Source organism: Eleutherodactylus coqui, chromosome 10 (genome assembly GCF_035609145.1).
Source record: "Eleutherodactylus coqui strain aEleCoq1 chromosome 10, aEleCoq1.hap1, whole genome shotgun sequence".
In the NCBI taxonomy this organism is placed as follows: domain Eukaryota; kingdom Metazoa; phylum Chordata; class Amphibia; order Anura; family Eleutherodactylidae; genus Eleutherodactylus; species Eleutherodactylus coqui.
The window spans coordinates 98,720,401-98,744,382 of record NC_089846.1 but is presented as its reverse complement, the minus strand read 5'-3'; the positions used below and the strand labels follow the sequence as shown (position 1 = coordinate 98,744,382).

At 46.3% G+C, this 23,982-nt stretch overlaps 1 protein-coding gene across 1 annotated transcript; it reads left to right on the top strand.

Moving 5' to 3' along the window:
- The first annotated feature begins 6,657 nt into the window (after positions 1-6,657).
- Positions 6,658-15,446, top strand: LOC136579791 (uncharacterized). The gene is made up of 5 exons (XM_066579851.1): positions 6,658-6,762; positions 11,641-11,738; positions 13,555-14,079; positions 14,621-14,702; positions 15,261-15,446. Exons 2-4 carry the CDS (start codon positions 11,687-11,689, stop codon positions 14,680-14,682), a joined length of 639 nt encoding a protein of 212 aa, XP_066435948.1. The 5' UTR covers positions 6,658-6,762; positions 11,641-11,686; the 3' UTR covers positions 14,683-14,702; positions 15,261-15,446.
- The last annotated feature ends 8,536 nt before the right edge of the window (positions 15,447-23,982 follow it).

The following is a 23,982-nucleotide window of genomic DNA, read 5'->3' as shown; positions in this document are numbered from 1 at the left end:
TGCTTGTCCCTAAAGATTCGGGGGCCGCCGCAGCTGACAGGTGAGTTGCGGCGGGGAGCAGGGGAGAGCGGGTGGGAGAGAGAGATCTCCCCTCCGTTCCTCCCCACTCTCCCCTGCAGTTCCCCGCCCCGCGCCGGCCCCCGAATCTTTAGGGACGAGCAGGAAGATACTCGGCTAAGGCACATTACTCGAGCGAGTAGTGCCTTAGCGAGTATACTCGCTCATCCCTAGTCCTAACCCATTACCAAGACCACGAACTCACTACCTCAGTCTGGAGATTGCAGGGCAGAACCGCTACACCCAACCCCCTTTTGGCTCAGGAAATACCTTGAATATATACCAGTTTAGTATTGCCAGGGTTTCACCTTGGGTGTCATACCGTAATATATGACAGCACGCAAAAAGAGGACTGACCAGTCACTTCGACATTACTGCTGGGCCGAGCGGAACTCAGGATTCTCCAGCATACACTATGAGGTCCTTCATAATTCTTCTCCCCAAAGATTCACATATAAAACACAGCGTTGCTGAAACACAGATAGAAAGGAGTGACTGGTAGACGATTAAATGGATAGAAGTGGAATGACCCTCACTCCTGCCTGCTCGCGTTGGATGGCTGACATTCTGTTAATGCCCCTAGGCGAGAGGACTAATATGGTAATGAGGATGTGCTGCCAAGACAATAGAACTGTTGGCTAGACACTAGCAGACATGAGTTCTAATTCACCTAAGTAGGCTTTAGTTTCACAGGACCTCCGGACCAGAAGACACTCAGACAAACATCTTGTCTAAACATTCAGAACATGTGAGACATGGCCCCCAGCATAATTCGAACTCGCCAACACACTCACTCATGCACAGTCATTGGTATATTTATTATTAACAGTATGACTATCAATTAACTAGTGACTGTATCATTTTCATGCCATGGTAAGTTCTGCACCAAAATCTGTAGTTAGACCTGTAGATTTGGTTGCGTCCTGTAGCGTAATTCTTCCGTGTGTGGAAGGTCCCAAAGGGAATCTGTTGCATCCTCGCAGCACTATAAACTAAGTAATGATGCTGTTAGCGGAGGTGACAGGGAGCTGGTGAGGTATTTCTTATACTCCCCGGCTCCTGTGATCGAGTGCCTTCATCCTCTGAAGTTGGTGCGCAGCATGAAAATCTGACTATTTTCAGAATCTCCCACGAGTCGTAGTTTGGTTATTGGCAATGCCAGTGGCAGAGATAGCCTGGCCATCTCTGAGGGCTTCTTCAGACGAGCGTATGCAGAAATATGCTTGCCTCAGCGCAACGTATTTGTGCAGTGAACGAGGTTGCTTTGCATGCTAATCAACACATTGTATTGTACTTTTTTGCTCACACGGGGCTTGTTCATATGCGCACCACCCCTGCTGATTTAAATTCGGCTGTTTAGCCTAATGAGGTCCAGATGTGTTCTCCTTTTCACGGAATTAATAATCTTTATTTGTATAGCTCCAATATATTCTGCAGTGCTTCAAAATCAGGGGGGATACAAACAATACGACAGTTACATGTTGTATCCAATTATTTGGAGAAAGAAGGGTTGGCGTAATTCACGAGGTACAGGGGCAGGAGAAGAGGCATGGGGGAGCAGAAACAGTACAAAGATTACTTGTGGTATTTAGTTATTAGGAAACAAAATAGGGAGCGGGTAATAAGTAAGTACAATGGCAGAAAATGTATATGATAGACAAAGTGGAAAGTGTGGGGCGCCACAGGGAGAAGCAGAGCGCATTTTGTAGGGGTGGGGGATTAGATCAGGAGATTTGGTATGCCTCCCTGAAGAGGTGCGTTTTGAAGGCACGTCTGAAATTTCGAGGCCAGGGATTGTCCGAATGTTATGAGGTAGTGTGTTCCCGAGGAACGGTGCTGCTCTAGAGAGGTGCTGGAGGCGAGCATGTGAAGATCGACCAGGCCAATGGAGTGAAGCAGAGTGAGGAGGAGGTCATGGTCAACAATGTCAAATGCAGCGGAAAGGTCGAGGACTTTACCGTCATCAGGTCTTTTGATACTTTTGCAAGGGTAGTTTTGGTCAAGTGTATGTGGCGGAAGCCTGACTGTAGGGGGTCGAGGAAGGAGGTTGTTATCAAAGAGAAAACGTGTGAATCAGGAATAGACTAGGTGTTCTAGTAGTTTGGAGATGATGGGGAGGTTTGAAATGGGTCGGTAATTGGCAGCGTCAGTCGGGTCAAGGGTCGGTTTCTTTAGCAGAGGGGAAATGATGGAGTGTTTGAATGAGATGGGGAAAATGCTGGAGATCAGGGAGAGGTTGAAGATAGTGGTGAGGTGGGTAGTATTAGCTAGGGAGAGGGAACGGAAGAGGTGTGAGGGAAGAGAATCGCTAGCGCAAGTGGGGGGGGGGCGGGTAGCAGAGAGCAGTCTGGAGACTTCTTCCTCTGTTGTTGGTTCTAGTATGGATAGTGAGTGAGTGATGGATGTGGTGCTGAAGAGACTGTGGTTGGGGCTATTTTTGGAGATTTCTTTTCAGATGTTTTCAATTTTTTTCTTTGAAATGCGCGGCTAGCTCTCCAGCACTGAGATCCATCATGGTGGCCTGTACTTTGGGGCTGAAGAGGAAATGGAATGTATCGAAAAGTTGTTTGGGGTTGTGGGATAGTGAGGAGATGATGGAGATGAAGTAACTTTCTTTGGCATGGTGAAAGGCAAGGTTGTAGGTTTGAGCATAAATTTGAAGTGGAGGAAGTCTGCGGATTGCTTTGACTTCCTCCACAGCCGTTCAGCACACCTAGAGCACTGCCGGATAAAGCGTGGTTGGTGCGTGAGCCAGGGTGCCGCTTCATCCATGGAGTGTTTGAGGGTGGTGGAGTAGTGTTTAGCAGCCAGGTTGGGGCATGAGAGAAGAGAGATGGGGACAGGGAAGACTGTAAGTGCAGGCCCACAGTTGAGAAGACAGCGCGGTAGAGATGTCATCCTTGTCACAGGGCTCTAGCATCTCCTCCCCTAAGGATAGCTTGGGACCCAAGAGGAGATCGCAGGGATAGTAACCAGGGGTTATCTTAAGTCTGATTGTCACTCGTGACGCCACTGTTTCTTCTCCTGGAGTGGATCTTGTAGACGAATAAAATAGTTCAACACCAGAAGGATATATTTTGGAACAAAACTGGGAATGGTTGATCTTGTCCATTTACTTAACTTCTCAATAAAGTCTAAAGCAATAGTAGTAATCACAGCATACAAGACTTTCTATCACGGTGGAACTCATGGGTTATTGGAACAGTCCAAGCTATCTGCAGGTCCTTTCACTCCCGGCAATCACTTTTTCCACCGCGAAAACACTCACATTGATTTTCTTCTCGATGATAAGCGTTTCCATTCTCTCAGTACTCAGCAGTAGTACAGAGGGTTCTTGGGTTGAACGGGCCAAGGATGAGCATCAGGCAGTTGCTCGGCCTCCTCCATACTCCACACACACACCGATCGTACAGCCTCTGTAGTGTGTGTCTGACTGACTCAGACTTCCCTGACTGACATGCATTGCATTCTTGCAAAACACCATCACGTGACCACAAACGATACACACAAAATGATAAATTTTCCAGAAAGGACAGATCATATCAGACATCACCTCCCTCAGTCCTGCAAACATCCAACACACACAACTCCAATGCACTCCACCAACAAGACAGTGACATGAAACAGACAGAACACTCCGGAGGGGGCCCCACCAACTCTGGACCACCACATAAGGTCTCAGCAAACTGCTGTGGACGGTCTGGAGGTTCCTAGAGGTGGTTCCTAGAGAGTTAGTGAAGTAGGATGCAGAGCGGAGACGGTGAAAAATTGAGTCGAGAGTGTTGCCGTCTCTTGCTTGCGCATTTGCGCACTTTCCACAGACTTTTATGCGACCAATGCTGCACAAATATACAGAAAGATAGAGCAGGTCGTATTTAAAGAACCCATTGACATCAATTGGTTCTATTCTCTGCGGACTGCACGTGTATATTTTATGCTCACAAAAACACGTGCAAATACGTTCGTCTGAAAAAGCCTTTAGGCCAGCTTTACATGAATGTAAGCGTATTTGCGCGCACATGAGCATAGTGTTTTTGTGGAACAGACAATGCTTTTTTGCACGCGCATCAGCGTATTTTACTGCACGTTTTGCAACCGCAAGGCATGTACATTTGCGCAAGGCAAACAAAGACGTACCGATTGACATGGTTCCAGATGTGTTCTTTTACCTGCACAATTATGCAGTGTTTCACGCATCTCCTTGCGTATTGCATGCGGATTTGCACATCCCACATTAAATTTTATGGGTACCTTTTGTGCATAAATACGCAGAAAAGTAGACCATGTTCTATTTTTTTTGCATGACTGAAATGCACGCACAAAATACGGAAGTTGATAGATTCTATTCTCTGCTTTTTGCACGCACAAATTTTTTGCGTGTAAATACACCTATGTGAATCCATCCGTAAGCTGTATTCACACGGGTGATTTTCCTGTACGAGTTCTATGTGATTACGAGATGGACGGAACAGGAAAAGAGGCCATTCATTTGATTGGTTCATTCATATGAGCGATTGTTCTTCAGCCTGATAGCTCAAGTCTGAAAACTTGCAGCATGTCTGATTTTTGGAGGCGGATAGTACAAGTAATGCGCACACTGGACAAGTGTTCGGACGCGGTGTCTGATGGATGCTGCAGTTGGGAATCTCGGGCGCTGCCTGCTATCGGCTGTATACATACGGACCTACACTTGGCACAGGACAGATTTTTCTGGTAGTGAGCGGGTTAATCGCTGGATGAGGGATGAGGATTATCACCGCAAACTCCTTAACAGGAAGATGCGTCGGGCGTCTTTGCTGAGCGCACGAGTTTCACTTGGTTAAAGTGCAAGCAAGATTTGATATTGCATTAGTGAATATATGACTTCTATCACATGACACAGCGATAAAATGTTTGTTCGGGTGTTTCTAGTTTGCGGGTCTCTCCGTTGGTGAGTTTGCGGGTCTCTCCGTTGGTGAGTTTGCGAGTCTCTCCGTTGGCGACGGGCTTCTTGTCTGTATCGCATTTAATTGGGTATCTTATCGGCTGGTTTTGCAATTTTAAATCACCTGTTTGTATCAAGTTGCCTCTCTGACTGCGGCCACAATAGCCTGAGGTAAGGAACTGGCGCTCTTCTCTGCCCTTGGGTTCTAAGGGTCCTTTTACACGGTGTGAAAATGTTTCGGATTTCCGCAATCCAGTGAGAATCTGAACAATTGTCGCTCAGGGTAAATGCCCCCGACTGATCGATGAATGAGAATTACTTTGCTTCTGCCTGCAGAAAAACTGAATGACTTCTCGGTCCCTGTAACCAAACAGTATGATCTACGAATGGCTGCCTTTTTACCGTGAATGGAGATGGGCAGGCTGCAATGATCCCTGGTGAAGTGGCCCAGAGTTGGGGTGTCTTTGGATGAGATGTGTATGCCATGTGTGTTTTGTGTATTCGTATCACTCTGTGTTTGTGCTAACAAATTTTTTTGTGGTGGCAAGTCTGTCTCTTCTAACTTGGTGTCTGTGTTGTGATTGGAGAGTTAGCCAAGTTGGGGGGTAGAGACGAGAGTAGAGCGTTCAGGGATGTAGTCGGTGGAGCAGGGCATGTCAGCAGGAGGCTGAAGCTCTGATGCTTCTGCCTGTGCAGAGCCGCAGGCCGATCTCATTTGCCATGGGATGTATCCCCTCAGGGGACTGAAGCTCAGAGTTTGCATCCTGCTATAGTAGTTGGCGAAAGCACCTAGCAAGCAAAAGAAAAGCTATGTGAGTTATCTACTGTGTCAGGAGTGTCCATCCGGGGATCGTCTATCAGATAACAGACTGAGGATACCTAAATGACGGGAAGCAAGAATGACTCTTGAAAAGCGTGTGTGTAGCAGAGTTGGAAAAGGAAGGAAATTTGCCAGAAGTTTTTTGTCAACGCGATCTGTTCTTGCAAAATCAAAGTTGATTATGTGAGTGAACATAAACTGTGTGCCTCCAGTTTAAAACTAACTTCTTGACTGTGGACTCTTTTATTTGCCACGACTGACCATTTGCTTGAGCAAAGGCACTGGTGTCACGTGACATGCTGTTAAAGACTATAATCACCGTTTGCTCTTGCCTGTTTTTGCACTGTGAACGAGCAAGCTGGGCCATGTTCAGCCTTTGTCAAGAGCGATCCCAGAGCCACCCATGAAAACCATCTTAAGAACCCTGTGGTCTCCCCCGCAAGAACCAGCATCCGCTCAGACACCGCCTCCTGCTCCGCCTCCATTCACTCAGCGTTGATTATTCCTCTGTTAAAGCATAGGAATGATCATCGCTGGGACAACTGCCAGGCATCTGCGTCCCGTGTATAAGGGCCATTACCTTTTTTGTGGTTTCCGTGTCCTTCTTGCACTGCTCCCAGCGTATCCCTTACCACCAGCTATGCTGCTCTCTGCTTTCCTGCTCTTTTTGGAGCACACCAATAGTATATGTGTCGAAATTGATTTGCATGAGAATTCTGGGGCAGCGTGTTGTAACCGCCCGGACTCCGAATGTGATGAAGATCAGAAGCATTAGGAAATTGTAATGTGACCATATCTGTGCTGGTTGCTCAATTGCTTATCCTATTGGTAATCTTATTTCTCAACTGATATATAGACTGCAGGAAGGTGCTACAACGAGACACCAAGGACTCGAACACCGAGAAGAGGACAACTCACAGCATCTACCTGAAGAGGACCGAGGGGTCGCCATCACATCGAGGTAATACTGGGTGGGTGGTCGTCTACCTCAGATATCAGTCATGGCTCCTTGCAGTGGTGACGCTCTTCTGATGACTCTGTTCAGGTGACGCTGTTCTGATGACGCTGTTCTCGTGTCGCTGGACTCTTGTTCTATTGCTAACATATATCCAAAATGTGCCATTTTAAATTTTGCTGTTGAATCGTTTTAAAGGAACATCCCTATGAGAAACCTTCATGTCATATCCATGAGTAATGCTCCAAGTGTCTGACTGGTAGGACTGTTCCCATCACTCCCATTGACTGTAATAGCGTAGCACTGCAGGGACAACAGAAAAGACAGTTGCTGAGGTAGCCGTCACTGAAATACTGTAATAAATGATACACCGATCGATGTGTAACACTGCAGGTGAGTAGTTTTATACACATACATATATACAGTATATGCACAAACATTCACTATATTCTCTCCCTTGCTGTTGGGGGGGCTTTAGTAACTAATATACACTCATTGTCAAAAACAATCCCTCCCCTAGAAGTTCAGAACATGATGAAACTTTCTCTGTGTGATTGTAACATTGTTATACGTAAGTGATTACAATATCAGAGCAAAATGATCATTTATTGCAGAAAACTAACCCCTTGTAGAGAGGCTCTAGTACCCTGTTGTACCGCCTCTAGCTTGGATACAAGATGTGATATGGGAGGGCATGGAGGCTCTAGTACCTAGTTGTCCTGCCTCTAGCTTGGATACAAAGATGTGATACGTGCAGACATGGAGGCTCTAGTACCCTGTTGTACCGCCTCTAGCTTGGATACTAGATGCAATACATGCAGACATGGAGGTTCTAGTACCCTGTTGTACCACCTCTGGCTTGGATACAAGATGTGATACGTGCAGAAATGGAGGCTCTAGTACCCTATTGTACCGCCTCTAGCTTGAAAACAAGATGTGATACGGGCGGGCATGGAGGCTCTAGTACCCTGTTGTACCACCTCTAGCTTGGATACTAGATGCAATACATGCAGACATGGAGGCTCTAGTACCCTGTTGTACCGCCTCTAGCTTGGATACAAGATGTGATACGTGCAGACATTGAGACTCTAGTACCCTGTTGTACCGCCTCTAGCTTGGATACAAGATGTGATATGGGGGGCATGGAACGTCTAGTACTCTGTTGTACTGCCTATAGCTTAGATACAAGATGTGATACGGGCGTGCATGGAGGCTCTAGTACCCTGTTGTACCGCCTCTAGCTTGGATACAAGATGTGATACGTGCAGACATTGAGGCTCTAGTACCCTGTTGTACCGCCTCTAGCTTGGATACAAGATGTGATACGTGCAGACATTGAGGCTCTAGTACCCTGTTGTACCGCTTCTAGCTTGGATACCAGATGTGATACAGTTCAGGAATATTCTATTTCCTGTAATAACTATATATGGAAGATGCTGAAGGCGCTCCCCTCTGCTGTAAGAGAGTCACGTGGACATTTTAATCTACAGACATTAGTGACTGCTGTGCATTTAGTTCATTCTTTATTTTCTTGAGGAGGTATCTGGCTGAAGGGTTGGAGAGTCGGGAAGAGGCTTTTGGCAGGAAGGTCAGGAGGGAGATCTTTGGATGGCGGGAATAGGAGTGGGAGGTCCTTTGTTGGAGGGTTAGGAGTTCTTTGGCTGGAGGGGTTGAGGTGAAGGAAGTATTTGGTTGGAGAGTTGGGGGTAGGTCTCTAGCTGGTGGTGTGAGGGGAGATTTTTAGAGAATCAGGCAGAGGTCTTTAGCTACATAGTTGAGGGGGAGGTTTTTGGTATCAGGTAAGGTGACCAGATTTCTCCAGGGTCAAAGCGGGACAAAGGGGTGTGGTTAGAGGTGGGGCTTATCACAACATATGATTTTACCTCAGTTGTTATAAAAACTACAGGGTGCAAATTCCACAGCAGTTCTGCATCCAAAGAAACTGTCAAAATATGTACCATTGGTGCGGATTTTGGCTGGAAATAAGCAGTGTACCCCCAGCTGATTTCATACTATGAGACTCTCCCCCTCACCTCCTCCATTGGCTTCCCGCTGTCAGCGCTCCCCGACTTCCAGTTCCCAGTGTCCTGTAGTGGCCTCACCTGACTAACAGCACCGCACCTGGCCAGGATGCGGGGAACTGGAAGCCGAGGAATGTTGACTGCGGAATGCCTATGAAGGAGGTGAGGGGAGCGCCACATAGCATTAAATCAGCTGTATCATCGGTGGTACAGATTTTTACAGTTTTTTAGATGCGAAATTTGCTGCGGAAATTTCAGTTGCGGACATTCCACATCATTTCTACCATGTGTAAACATACCCCAAGTCAGCTTGAGGTATGCTGCCACGTGCAGAGTGGCCTTAGTAGTAATAGTGAACCCCACAGTAGCCCCAGCAATAATGGCAACACCCCCCCCAGTAGCCCAAGTAGTAATAGTGACCCCCCCACAGTAGCCCCAGCAATAATAGTGACCACCCCCCCACAGTTGCCCCAGCAATAATATTGACCCCCCACAGTAGCGCCAGCAATAATAGGGACAACCCACAGTAGCCCCAGCAATAATAGTGACCCCTCACAGTAGTCCCAGCAATAATAGTTACCCCCACAGTAGTCTCAGTAGTAATAATGATCCCTACAGCAGCCCAGCAATAATAATGACCCCACAGAAGCCCCAGCAATAATATTGCCCCCCCATAGAAGCCCGAACAATAATAGTGACCCCCACAGTAGCCCCAATAGTATTAGTGCTCCCCTATTCCAGGCCAGCACTAATATTGACCCCCCACAGTAGCCCCAATAGTACTAATGCTCTCCTATACCAGCCCAGCAATAATAGTGTCCCCCACAGTAGCCCCATAGTATTAGTGTTCCCCTATACCAGCCCAGCAATAATAGTGACACCCACAGTAGCCCCAATAGTATAAGCGCTCTCCTATTCCAGGCCAGTAATAATAGTGATCCCCACAGTAGCATCATAGTATTAGCGCTTCCCTATTCCAGCCAAGCAATAATAGTGTCACCCACAGTAACCCCAATAGTTTTAGCGCTCCCCTAAGACCTATATACTTACCCTGCTTCTGGTCTTCACAGCACCAATGCTCCTCTCAGCACAGCTGCGAGCGGCCGAAAGTGTGTGTGCCCGCAGCAGCACCTCCTCCTTTCTCCTCTCCTATTACGGAACCAAACAGGAGAGGTAAGGGAATAGGGGGAGAAAGATCCTGGATGCAGACATTGCCATCAGTGTGCGCATCAGGCCCGCGGTGCTGTAAAGTGATTACCAGCTGGGGTGCCACCACCAGAAAGCAGAAGAAATGCCAGTCCCGCTGGGGTCCCGGCGGAAGGCGGGACACAGGGTCCCAAGGCGGGACTGTCCCACTTAAATCGGGGCATCTGGTCCTTATATCGGGGGAAGTCTTGGTTTTAAGGTTGGGGTGAAGTCTGGTTTGGGGAGAGATCTTTAGTTGTGCAAGATCAAGGGAAAGGTCGAAATGCACTTTAAATCTCTGAAAGAAGAACGTAGCAGGCAGAGTTTCTTGATGCAAAGGCAACTTTATTCACAGTTGTGGTACATAAATGTAACGGGTCTATCCAGGTGCAAAATTTGAACTGCAATTTAATAAAACTCTGGCGGCAGTGATGGTGGCTCCCTTTAGTGGCTAATATTAATAAAAGATATGTTTCAGTGTCTATGAGGCTTTCTCTTCTTCACTCTCCTGTCAGTTATATAACTTGTAGTACATTTTTCAGCTGCGGCAAAATCAGTCTTGCACTGTTGTATTTTCGGACTCACTCACTCTGTGTCCAGCCCCGATGGCACTTCCTGCAGCGCTGCGGCTTGCACTCTTTTTCCTTCTACATGGTGCTGCAGTTCCTTTGGCTGGATGTCTGGTGCTGCAGACTGCACCCCTCCTCAGACTTTGACTATTCCCTCAGATCCGCTCATTGCTGTCTGTGGCCGTTCTCCGCCACTCACCGGGGTTTACTCCACTCACAGGGTCTGCGCCCATCCACCTCTGCTCATCGGGTCTGTGGCCAAGCTCATCCACTCATCACGGTCTGCGTGTGCTCTCCTCTTAGCTCAGGTACTATATGGTGCTGGGGTACACGTATATCTGCCCCAGATTCATTGCCCTATTCACACAGCGCACAGACTTGTGTCATACACCCGCCTCTGCCCAATTCCTCTGCATCACAAACTCTTCCCCCAAGGAACCAGTTTCTTTCATGTAGTGTGCTATAACATTGGCTACACCTGCTTTTATTCCTACCCAAGAGAGGCAGCACCTGGCCACATATAAAACAGCATTCAGCGTGATACATACACATATAATAATATAATGGCATATACAGTGAAGCAACCTCTCTAAGCATTTAAAGGCACAGTACACAATAAATGTATATTCGCCCTGGGCGTACCTTACAGTTGGAGGGTTGGGGACGGTAGATAGTTCTAGTTGGAGGGTCAGGAGGGAGGTCTCAGGCTGATGGGAGGTCTTTAATTGGGAAGTCAAGAAAAGGACTTTGGCTGGTGGGTTGAGGGAACGTCTTTGGTTGGAGGGTGGAGGAAGGTCTTTGGTTGGAGGGTTGGGGGTTTGGGGTTTGTGTCTATATTTTTAAAAATGTCAAAAAAACACACAGGTTAAATAACTTAAAGGCGCAGGTCCAGACTTGACGTCTGCAGCGCCATCCAACAGCTGAGGTGGGTTTAAGGAGTCTAAAGTTATCCAAGACTAAAAAATAGAACACAAGACCCCGATAGTCATAACTCTCCAGTATCCTGGACACGTGAGGACTTTGTAAGTTGACATGTTAGTAGATGCCCCGCTGACCCCCCACAATGTGATTCAAGTGTAAGAACTTTGCTTGCTCTTCTCTTTTTCCAGCACATCTCTCTGCCACCAAGAAGTTCTGCGCTGATCCCAGGATTGAATGATGGACTGCGGAAGGAAAACCCTCATCGTCCTCACACTCTGTGCCCTCGGTAAGAGGAAATTGGTAATGATGGGACAAATGGTTATCAATGAGATACAGAAAGTCAAAAACAAGTACAACAACGGTGACGGGGTGACTCCTAAATATATGAGAGACATAACGGATGTAAAGCGGGTACAATAATGTTGTCGGGGTGACTCCTAAATATATGAGGGACGTCACCAATGTACAACACATGCAACAACCCCATTGTTACCGTTGCTACTGAGAAAAGGGATTTAGTTTTTGCGTCTTTCCACCTTTGAGTACTCCTCAGCAACTCTTACTGATCTGTGTACCAGTTTCAGTGTGCTATCTCGGTTCTGTATGTCTTTGGGAAGAAATAGTATGAAAGTGCCCCATTGCCTTGCTGGTGCATTCCAGGTTTCGCCTGGCCCAGCATAAATAGCTTGTGAGTCTAGTACACTCAAGTAAAAGAAAGTAGATCAATCCATTAATGCCTGCTGTTATGTATCCCCTTGGTACCGGAAGGGACGCTTTTTGGCCTAGACCAGACTGAGTGTTGTAAATTCAACAATTAATAAGAGGGTAATGTGCTGTTTGTATTCTGTAGCATCCCAACCAGTTGGAAGAAGTCTCAGACAGGTTTCTATCGATCAAAGGTGCTAATGTAGGGCAGAGCTGTAGTACCTCAGAGTTGGGGTCCCACAGCACTGTTACCGCCACTTTATGTTAATTGTGTGTGTATATCTTTAAATGGTCAAGAATGTGTTAAATTTGTGTGATAATGCAACATACCTCTGCATGACTTTGTAGAATACATTCTAACCTACTCTCACACGTGCCAATCACTGCTAGCTAGTGCATGGATTGGTTAGTTAGTTTTCCCCTAGCCTAGGATTGGTTGCGCTAGAAGGTGTAAAAGGTAGAGTGTGGGCGGAGTTAGGTAGTCTAGTCTAGGCCTGGAAAGAGTCTAGTCTAGGGGAGTCTGAGATAGAGACTAGGGAGGAACCAGGAGAACATCTTTACTCAGAAGTCAGTGCGGTGGGAAGGAGAATATCTAAAGTGTGAGTACCAAGCCAAGTTATTCTGGAGAGTCAGCAGTGGAGAGAGATAGAGGGAGAAGAAGAGGAAGTATCAATGAAAAGAAACAGAAACAAGGAGTTAAAGGGGTTGTCCCGCGATAGCAAGTGGGGTTATACACTTCTGTATGGCCATATTAATGCACTTTGTAATATACATCGTGCATTAAATATGAGCCATACAGAAGTTATTCACTTACCTGCTCCGTTGCTGACGTCCCCGTCGCCATGGTGCCGTCTAATTTCAGCGTCTAATCGCTATGGCTTCCATAGATGGCGGACTTGGGCAATGCTGTTAGACCCCCAGCTGCCGTAGCAACCGATTAGCATCCTGCAATCCCATTCAGGGGAACAATAGGGTACACTTAGGTTCTGCGGTCCCTAATGACTGTGGCACCAAAAAGGTTAAACTGACAAGATCGGAGCTCGTCCCAACCCCGATGTTCCCGCAGCTGCCTGTACTGATGCTGATTACCCTCATTACATCACCATCTTCCCAGCTACGCACATACTGTATGGGGGTCATTAGTGGAAGCAGTAATGACCCCTATTTAGGCACTGATGTACCTTGGGGGCGGAGCTTATTGATTTTAGCCTATTTTTTACATTCTTATTAGGTATTTCTCACTATGAACACAATGTTACTCATCGTGTTTGTTGAGCACTCAGGACATTGTGGGGTATTTCTAAAGGCTGAAAAATCAGGAGAATAGAGTGCCGTTTCTCTACTATCTCTGCTATAGAAACTTTGCAATTCAATTTCTCTTCTTGTTTCTTCCGCAGTTGGAGCAAATGAAGCGCAGCCGCTCCTTACTAATCTAGATATTTTGGTCTCCGTCCCATCAACCCACATCGGAGATACGAAGATCGTGTCTGCTGTCCTTAACGTAACAGCTGCCCACCCATTCAGGTACACAGTCGTAGCCCAGAAGAATCAGACGCAATGCATCAACTCCACCGATCCCCTCTGCCCGTCTTTGATCCAACCACCTGCGCTGGACGTGTCGGTGTCCTCAAGAGCCAGTAATGATAAAAATGTCACCTACTCTGCCTCTATTAATGGGTCACTGGCGCTCGCAGTACACGTCGGCCCTGAAGTCAGTGTGAGGCCTCAGATGGTGAGCGGTGGAAATGACACAATTACCGTCCTGCTGGATATTACGTACAACAAGGACAACACAGAAAGGCGTTCACTCAGCTCAAGACTACGACCTACAGTATTCAGAATCAGCGCCACATTTATCACCGGAATTGCAGAAGAAGACGACGGCAAACAGACAGGACACGGGAACGGGGAGCCCGCCCTGCGTAAGTCATAACCCTTACTGACTTCTATGTAATGCAGTAGGAGACGATATAATGGGGGGCGCTATTCTTGGATAAAGGGATTTCTTTCTTATTTTAGGTACATTTGGCTAATTTATACCATTTATGTTTAATGACGAGTTATTCTACATTGTTTTTCCATTTTCAGGATCTCTACTTGCTGTCAACAAATAGAAGCTTTTCTGTACATCCAGAGGTTTACACCATCCTGATCCTGTCCAGCTGACACAGGTGTGGTGCGTTACAATGTGTCAGAGCTTCCTCTTGGACTTGATCAGGATGAAGTTTAAGCCAGTGCTGACTGTTCAGGGACATTCCCTATGGATAAGGAAAATATTGTGCTTGTAGTCATGTGTTTCCAGGAGAATAACAGAGGAATGGCATAATTCAGGGTTTTAAAAAAAAGAAGTTACTCCAGAATCAGGAGAACTTGCAGGTCTTCTTTAAGGAAGCAAATGAGGCATCCAAGAAATGACTGTGTGGACTCGAGGCCCTGAGGTTGCTTTATGTGATTTCTCCGCAGGTTCCGCTCCGCTCTGCGCTCTAATCCTCCTGGCGCTGCTTCCAGTTTTACTTCTCAAGTGATTCCCAAGTGACGGGCGAGGGTAAGTAGTTAAGACCCAGAATTACACCCGTCTTGTGTCTCCACCGCACAGGAATGCTGCAGGCTATAGTGACCCCGACTTCCTGATGACTGGGGGTTCTGGATGTGAGCGGCGTATACCCTACAAGTAGAGGATGCTGCACCCTGCAGAGCGCTTCTGAACCCCCTGTTACACTTTGTTCCCATCCTCCCTCCTCGGTGTCGCTTCCTGGGTCATAAATACTGAGGCTGATGATGCACCGCCATATTTCGGACACATTTTGCTTCCATCCCGGCCAGAAGGATCTGATGCGCGGAGTTCAGGAGAGCTGCGGTCGGCCAGGATGCTCCTCTCTATTATGGATGGAAAAACATGCTGAGATACGGTGTTCTGTCAACGCCACAAGTGATAGATATAAGAAGGATGGATAATCTACCTCATGTGCAGAGAGCTTTAACCCCTTAATAGCAGGACCATTTTTAGCTATTTTCCACACATTCGGCCTTTGTAGCGTTTCAGGTTTTTAGGCGCTTTTCTCTTCATTGTTTGTGACACTAAGATGTGATTTTCTCTTCTCAGATCACAATGTCCAAAACCGACATCCAGACCTTCATGAGAAGAGGCGCTCCGGATCTCGGATTGTCCCCCTGATTAAAGATGTAGTGACGGGATATATCCACGGATGATGCTTATTCGCCATCCTGCATGCAGTGCCATAATATCTATATATAATAGCTTCAATAAAGATACATCCTGCTCTGCTTTCCTGAAGTTGTACACACGGTCAATGATTAGCGATTACATCCATTGTTGCGGCGTCTACTTGTGTGGTTGCTGATAACAACAGCTGACAGTTCAAAATTACAGGAGAGTCAAACAAGAATGATGATGCATCAGCCCTTTTGGGCTCTAAGAGTGGACTAGGCTCCTTCCCACCTTGCTTTAAGTGTGGTCCGGGGCTCCTCCCCTCTGGGCTCTATGTGTGGTACGGGGGTCCTCCCCTCCAGGCTCTAAGTGTGGTCCAGGGCTCCTCCCCTCCAGGCTGTAAGTATGGTGCAGCACCCGAGGAGCGGGGCTCAGCCTAGGAGACAGCGGGGTGTAGATGTAGGCCTTGTCACGGTGGCTCTACTGTCTCTCACTAGGAGGGTAACCGGTGACATGTCCAAGGGCTGAGGGCAGGTCAATAAACAGGAAACCCAATGCTGGATTACCTTAGCTCTGTTTTGTGTCACACGTGCCGCCATCGTTTCTTCTGCCATGGGCAAATTCCTAGATGGCGGAGTAAACTCACCCTCACGTGGCCTCCGTCAGGGAATTCCTAGTTGTCAGAGTAAATCCACACACACACGGGATTCTTTTAAGACACAACCTCCGGAAACGGACGGACGACTGGTTGCTTAACTTGAAGTAACTTGATTATAACTTTAAAATGCACGCCAGCAGGAAAACAATGTAAGATGTCAAAGTAGTCTGATAGGGAGGACTCACGGATGAACAGGAGAAACCACAGTCCTGTTATCTGTAGGTCCTGATCCCGTCAACACATTCTCTTCTCTCTAGCACTCTACTGGTCAACACTCACATTTGATAACAAAAGGTACACTGCATGGTGGTTCCTCACTCTCTCTCTTCTAGCACTGAAAAAGTCCTTCCATGTCTCCTGGGTACAGTAGACCCAGAGCAGGCTGTAGCCTTCTTTCAGCCTCTTGTCCAGGGCTCCTCCCCTCCGGGTTCTAAGTGTGGTCCGGGGCTCCTCCTCTCCGGGTTCTAAGTGTGGTCCTGGGCTTCTCCCCTCCAGGTTCTAAGCGTGTCCCGGGGCTCCTCCACTTCGGGTTCTAAGTGTGGTCAGGGGCTCCTCCCCTCCGGGCTCTAAGTGTAGTCCGGGGCTCTTAAGTGTGGTCTCTGGCTGCTCCCCTCTGGGCTCTTAAGTGCTGTCCGGGGCTTCTCCCCTCCAGGCTCTAAGTGTGGTCCAAGGCTCCTCACCTCTGGGCTCTGAGTGTGGTCCGGGGCTCTAAGTGCACTCCAGGGCTCCTCCCCTCTAGGCTCTAAGTGCAGTCCGAGGCTCCTCCCTTCTGTGTTCTTTAATGTGGTCCAGGGCTCCGGCCCTTTGGGCTCTAAGTGTGGTCTGTGGCTCCTATCTCCCACAGGAATTACCGCAGTTAGAACATCGGTTACATGCTCAGACCTCCCACATCAGCTCACTGGGGCTTTCCAGAGTCTGACATTTTTTGCACTACAGAGCTTAGTTTGGCATTGCTACATCACAACCTGATGGAATTAAATGTGGACGCGTGGTAAATTGCCACCTCCATCAGGTTTAGATCATCTTCCCCAGGATTCTTAGTGTTCCCTCCTCGACCCGAGACCTCCTCAGTGAGCTATACCTTCCCTCCGGCATTTCACCCACCACCGGCTCGCGCCACATTTCCTTCGCCTGTACACAGAAAAGCAGATTTCTCTCCTGACACTGAATTCCACTGACTCTGCTTCGTCGGACCAGCTGCTCCCTTTCTGCTATGCGTATATCTGGATGTTCCCTGATCGTTGGTGATGCCTATTGGAGTGGATATAAAGAGGTGATGCAGCAGCCTGTATACTAGGGGGGTCAGTACATTTTATTACAATCACTTTGTGACAATTGTGCATGTACACAGAACAGCCGCAGGCCACGTCCTGATATATATAATGGGGCAGACTTACTGGGTTTTTACACACCGGTATGCGTAAACTTCATCCGGCTATGAGAGGCACAAGCCTCTTAAAGGGATATTCCAGGTATTAAAAAATTTTTATAATGCAGGCGCAACTCCTATTGAGTTCAATGCAAAACCAATCCATGGTGATGTACTATGATCTTCCTGCGCTGACCACAATGACAGCAGCCCTGGGTGTAAACGATAGGCGAGGATTGAAGTGAAAAGTCTCTGCCCCACAGGAGAGGTTCAGAAAGAGACAGAACAAAGAACAAGCTATTCTTACGATGGAGGCAAAAAAGTGAGAAAGGGAAGATGTATCGGGGATAAGTAAACTGCTGAGGAAATTTGTAACATGAGCAATTTGCAATGTCTCTGCTCTCTGGTGGTGTTGCAGATTGAGTGGGTGCTGATTTAAGCATCCCAAGTGCTTCAGGAAGCACAGGAGCAAGGCCAAAGAGGCAGCTACCACTGACTCTTGAACAAGCTGCTCTTTATCTCACTGGAGGCTTGGCATCTTTACGTAGTTCCCCTCCAAAATATGTTGAACCTCAGCTCAGAGCAATTGCCCCTTTATACATATATCTATACTCTTGTAGTGTACAGGAGTGTCCATAATAACAATGTGCTTTGATATATTCCTTTGATGTATACATTCCTTTAAGAATGTTTAATTTTATTGTTGTCCAGCACAGGTTTCGGCCTGTATACAGACTGGAATCATGGCCTTGACAATTGAACATCTTACCCTGCCTGACTCCGCAGGGTATTTTTCAGTTGCATACCGTTGTTCCGTTCACAAGGGGACTACTGTGATATCCATCATTTACGCTCTCCAGCCGCTCCATGGTTCGGCTGGTTGCACTCTACTCTGGCTTTATAGGCCAACATATCTGAGCCTGCTGAAGGAAGAATTTTATGTAGAGTGCAGGGAGAACTTTTAATTGCTCCCAAAACAACTCAAGAGGAGTAGATAGAATAGCCGATGAACAATCCATTTGTCAGGTCTCAGCATAACGAGTTATGGAGCAATTAATACCTCAAAGCAGGATTCAGTTTACTAAACTCTGCCCAGGTGAGTTACATATCAGTCCAATTAGTAGCTGCAGTCTTCATCTCAAGCGTCATCTCAAGAGTCATCTCAAGCTTCTTTTCAACCTTACTCTTAACCTTAATCAGAACCATGCTCTCAACCGGAAATCTCAACATTACTCTGCACCTTCATTTCAACCTTAATCTCAACCTTTATCTGAACCTTAATGTCAATAGCAATCAGTACAGAGCTCAAAGCAGGATTGAGTTTAGAAAAACTCTGCCCAGGTGAAGTAGATATCAGTCCGATTAGTAGCTGCAGTCTTCATCTCAAGTGTCATCTCAACCTTAATCGGAACCTTACTCTCAACATAAATCTTAACATTAATATCAAACTTAATCTCAAAAGGAATGTCAATATTAATCTCAACAGAAATTTCAACCTTAAGGCCCATTTACACGGAGCGATGATCACTCAAAAATCACTAAAAAGCGATCGTTTGAGCGGTAATCGTTGCGTCTAAACGCGCGGCCATCATGCACTTTTGGTGCACTGCTAGCTGATCGTTAAATTCAGTCCAACCTAAAAAGCGTCCTTCAGCCTTATCAGCAGTTCTCCATGGGTAGTACTGATAGTATTGTTTCCCTTCGGAGAACAAATGAACTGAAAGCAGATAAGAGCCCCTGGGATATTAACTGCATTCAGCTAAATAATTCATTTGCACACTAAATTGTTATTAAGTAGCTGAGTAGCTACTTAATAGTTTATGCAAAATGATTGCTCAAAGCTTTCACTCAAACTGTAGTTTGAGCAATCTTTGAGCGATCATCGCTCGGTGTAAATGAGCCTTTAATCTCAATATTTTTCTCAACCTTTATCTCAACAAAAATCTCAACCTTAATCTCAACAGTACTCCTGTGGGTACATAGTTGTTTGAACACTGCAAGTCAGAACTTCTGTAGAACAAAGTCACAGAATTTTGGTCTTATAACGTGCAATTTAACAGTTAATTAATAATTATTGAACCTAATGGTCATCACAACCAAAATATGACCTAAATGTGGACACACACCACTCTCTAGAAATTATAACTAAACAGCATCCTGCTCAATCCGAATAGTATAATGGGACTCTTTCATCAGTCCATTTATATAATTGACAGCAATTTTGGCAAATTGGAGTCCCCACACTACTTATAGTTTAATAATATGGCCTTTCTTAGTGGTTCGGGTGCATCACACTCCGGTACACAGCAGGACAAATTAGGGCCATAATAGTTCCAAGTTAAAAATGGCAGTTTTTGACCACTTGGAAGTTATAATTCCATCTTAATTGTTTCAAGTGTGCACACTATACATAGTAACATAGTATGCTAGGCTGAAAAAAGGCAAATGTCCATTCAGTTCAGCCTGTTTCCATCCCCCCTTGTTGATCCAGAGGAAGGCAAAAAAAATAGCTGTCTGTCTATCACGTCACTTAATTCGCTTGGAACCCTAGGGTGTATTCCATCTGGGCCTGTCTATTTGTCAATTTTAATCTTTTTTGGCCAACTCAGTACTTCCTCCTGTGTTAGGCAGGTAATATTTAGTGGGGCGTTCCTTTTATCCCCTTACATATTGTGTACCATTTCTTTTTCTCTCATGAATATACTTGAGAAAAAAAAACTATTTAATAGATTTGCCTTCTTCCTATAATCTTCTATGTTTTTTCCTGTATTATTTGTTAAAGTGCCAGTGCTTTCACTGCAAATCCTTTATACTGTTTATATAATTGAAAAATAGTTTAGGGTTGTTTTACTCTCTTTGGCAATCAGTCTCTCTGCCTCCTCCTTGGCAGTTTTTATTCTATTTTTTCCCCTGTATGCTTTTAGCGCTTCTTCGCTGCCTTCTTGTTTTAGTAATTTAAATTCTTTTTTTTCCCTTATTGCCCCCTTAGTCATGTTGATCCACAATGGTTTCCTTCTCTTTGCAGTTCTTTTATTTTTGAATGGTATGAACTGCTCACTTGAAGTATTTAGGACGTTTTTAAACTTCTCCCATTTGAACCCTGTACTATTATTTTATTACTGTTCTATTATTTTTATTATTTAATGTTGCTGAAAGTAATTCTGAGTTGATCAAATTTTGCTTTACTAAAGTTCAGGTTTTTTTTTCGCTCTCAGATAAGGCTTCCTATTGAATGACAACTGGAAATTAATTATACTGTGGTCACTATTTCCCAAGTGTCCCTCAACGTGCACCACCTGTACCTGTCTGGTCTGTTGGTTAATACTAAGTCCAGAATGGCCCTCCTTCTGGTTGGCTTCTGTACAAGTTGGGTAAGGTAGTTATCTTTAATTGATCTTAAGAACTAATCACCCTTGTGAGATTCGCAGGTTTCATTTTCCCATATTATATCTGGGTAATTAAAGTCTTCCATAATAATTAGTTCATTGCGGTTTGACGCCTCTTCTATTTGTTTTATTAATACAGTTTCAGTTTCTTCAGTTATTTTTGGTGGCCTATAGAAAACTCTTATCAGGATTTCATTAGTCTTACCTTCCTGTATTTCTACCCATAGAGATTCCACGTGTTCATCTCCTACACCTATATCTTCTTGCGGTCTCGGCATTAAGTAGGATTTAACCCTTTCCAATCCAATTTTTTGCCACCTGCATTTTCCCCAGCTCCTATTTATTTTGTGGGCTGGAAACTGCAATCAGTGCTGGATTCTTCATTTACTGAATGCACCGATATTATTGTATCTTGTTACCACCGGAAGCTAGGGGTTTGACAGGGCTCACACCCGTCACACCCCTAGCTCCTAATTGCCTGCATTGCAGAAGGTCCTAGTAGCTGCCCTGCAGGGTTACGGTTCAGTTACAGCTAATAATGTAAAGCTATCAGGAAAAGTAACCGTAACCCTAAGGTCCCCTGCCCATGGCCGTGATGGAATATTGCTAGCAATATTCCGCTGTGGGGGAGCAGGGAGGAGAGCTGTCAGGTCTCTGCGGTGAGCCTATCTGACAGATAGGCTCACCGCGGAGAATTGCTATAATTCTCCACTCGTGGACTCCGCAGCTGTGCTTTCCATAGCAATGAACTATCACCTGTAGACAGGCAGCCTAAACCTTCAGGGCAGCCAAAGCGCAATACTGACGCACCTGCTGTAACAGGGGAGTGCTGATGCAACTGAGCTCAGCTACTCCCCTTCACTGAAGCCTCCCAGCGCTGTGCTCCAGCTGCGGGGGCAGGGCCACTAAAATGGAGTGTGACAGCGGGGAGCATAGCTCAGACAGGACTGGTGCTCACTTACCTCCTGTAGCTGCTGCACCTCTCAACTCTGGCGCTGATTTTCCCCGACACCTAGCCAGGACCAGTGAGCCTGATGAGGAGGAGGCAGCTGCCGGCCAATCAACATCAGGGGGTGTTAACCCTCTGTCAAGCTGGTCTCCACCAGGACTTCCTTGTGGCGACAAGATACAATAATACTGAATGCACCCATGTGAGTTCTTCCCTGCTGTATTGCCAGAGGATATAGAACAGCAGAGCAGGGGAGAAAGAACATCTGGCATTCAGTAAATGAAGAGCTCGGCGGTGATCAGTGCTGTTTCCAGCTCATCAAGTTATGTAAATGTGCTGAGTAGCCTCCGGCAGCAAAGCAGGGGTAGCAGCAGTCCAGAAACAGCATGTCGGGCCTGTCCCAACATCGGAGCTGTAGAGGAAAATGATGATGTCGGGAGGGGCCCGACATTGGAGTGGAAAGGGTTAATAACATACATACCCCTCCCACTTTCCAGTTTTCACGGTCCCTTCCAAATAGGTTGTTACCCTGTAAAATTCACCGCCCAGTTGCATTTATCATCAAGCCATGTTTCTGTTATTCCTACTATATCGTAGTTTTCTTCAGACATTATCGCTTCAAGCTCGGCCACTTTATTGATCAGACTTCTTGCAATTGTTGCCATACAATTTATACGCTTGTTGTTATTATTTGTATTCATTATGCCACCTATAGTCCTATTAGCTGCTTTGTCATGTCTAATTGTACTAACCACCCCTCCCCCACTCGTTCCCCATTTCCATTCTTTAATCCCAGAACTCTGTCTACATTGTCTTCCCCCCTATTTCTCTTGTTGCCCTCCCCCCAGTCCCTAGTTTAAACACTCCTCCAACCTTCTAGTCATCTTCTCCCAGCACAGCTGCACCCTCACCATTGAGATGCAGCCCGTCCCTACTGTAGAGCTTGTAGCCAACAGCAAAGTCAGCCCAGTTCTCCAGGAACCCAAACCCCTCCTTCCTACACGAACTCTGGAGCCACTTGTTTACCTCCCTAATCTCCTGCTGCCTTCTGGTGTGGCTCGTGGTATAGGTAGTATTTCCGAGAAAACTACCTTGGAGGACTTTGCCTTGCGCTTAGATCCTAGATCTCTGAAATCATTTTTAAGGGTCCTCCATCAACCTCTGACTTTGTTTTTGGTGCCAATATGTATTATGACCACTGGATCCTTTCCAGCCCCTCCCAGTAATCTGTTAACCCGATCCATGATGTGTTGAATTTCAGCACCACGAAGACAACAGACCATTCATTGATCCTGGTCTTTGTGGCAGATTGCCCTATCTCTCCCTCTAATAGTTGAGCCCCCCACTACGAGAACCTGCCTAGCCTGCCCTGCGCTCTCCTCCTTACAGGAGTAGTCATCCCTGGTGGTCAAAGGCTATATCATGCTATGTCAGAGGAAGTGCTAACCCTGTAATGGCATTCCCCTTATCTGCCAACTTTGCAAACTTGTTGGAGTGTACCAGTTCAGGACTAGGCTCCCTGGTTCACTTCCTTCTACCACTCCTAACTTTCCCCCCACTTGCTGCCTGATTATCCTGCTCTCCTGAAATACTATCCACCACCACATCTACCCCAGCGAGAGTCTCCTCAGTGAGCAGCAAACTCCTTTTCATATGGTCAATGGATCTCAGTGTTGCCAGCCGCTCATTTAGATCCAGGATCTGGGCTTCCAAATGTACAACGTGGTCACATCTCGTACAGCAGTATACACCCTCGACTGGCTGTTCAAGGATTAAATACATGGCAGAAGATGTACACTAGACAGCATTGTCAATCGTGGAGCACATTCTAGTGGGGATGCACAATTTAACTTAAAAAAGAAACAAAAAACAATTAATTTGCGCTCACTTACGAGCCTCTGCTCATTCACGCTCACTAACTTGCCCCTGCCCATTTGCACTCTCCTCTTTTTTTTTGTATCACACTCACACTGCCTGCTTACTCTCAGTCACACTGGTTCACGTGTCCACCACTCATTCACACTTACTTACACACACTCACTTACAGCACTCGTTCACACTCACAACTCTCGTTCACACTCACAACGCTCGTTCACACTTACTTACACCACTCATTCACACTTACACATACTCACTTGCACCATTCATTCACACTCACACCGCATGTTCACCCACACTTACACCACTCGTTCACACTTACTTAGGCCCCCTGCACATGATCTGAAATTCCACGGCGAGTTTTTTCCGCAGAATTTCTGCCCGTGCCCACCTGCATAGGATTGCATTACAAAACG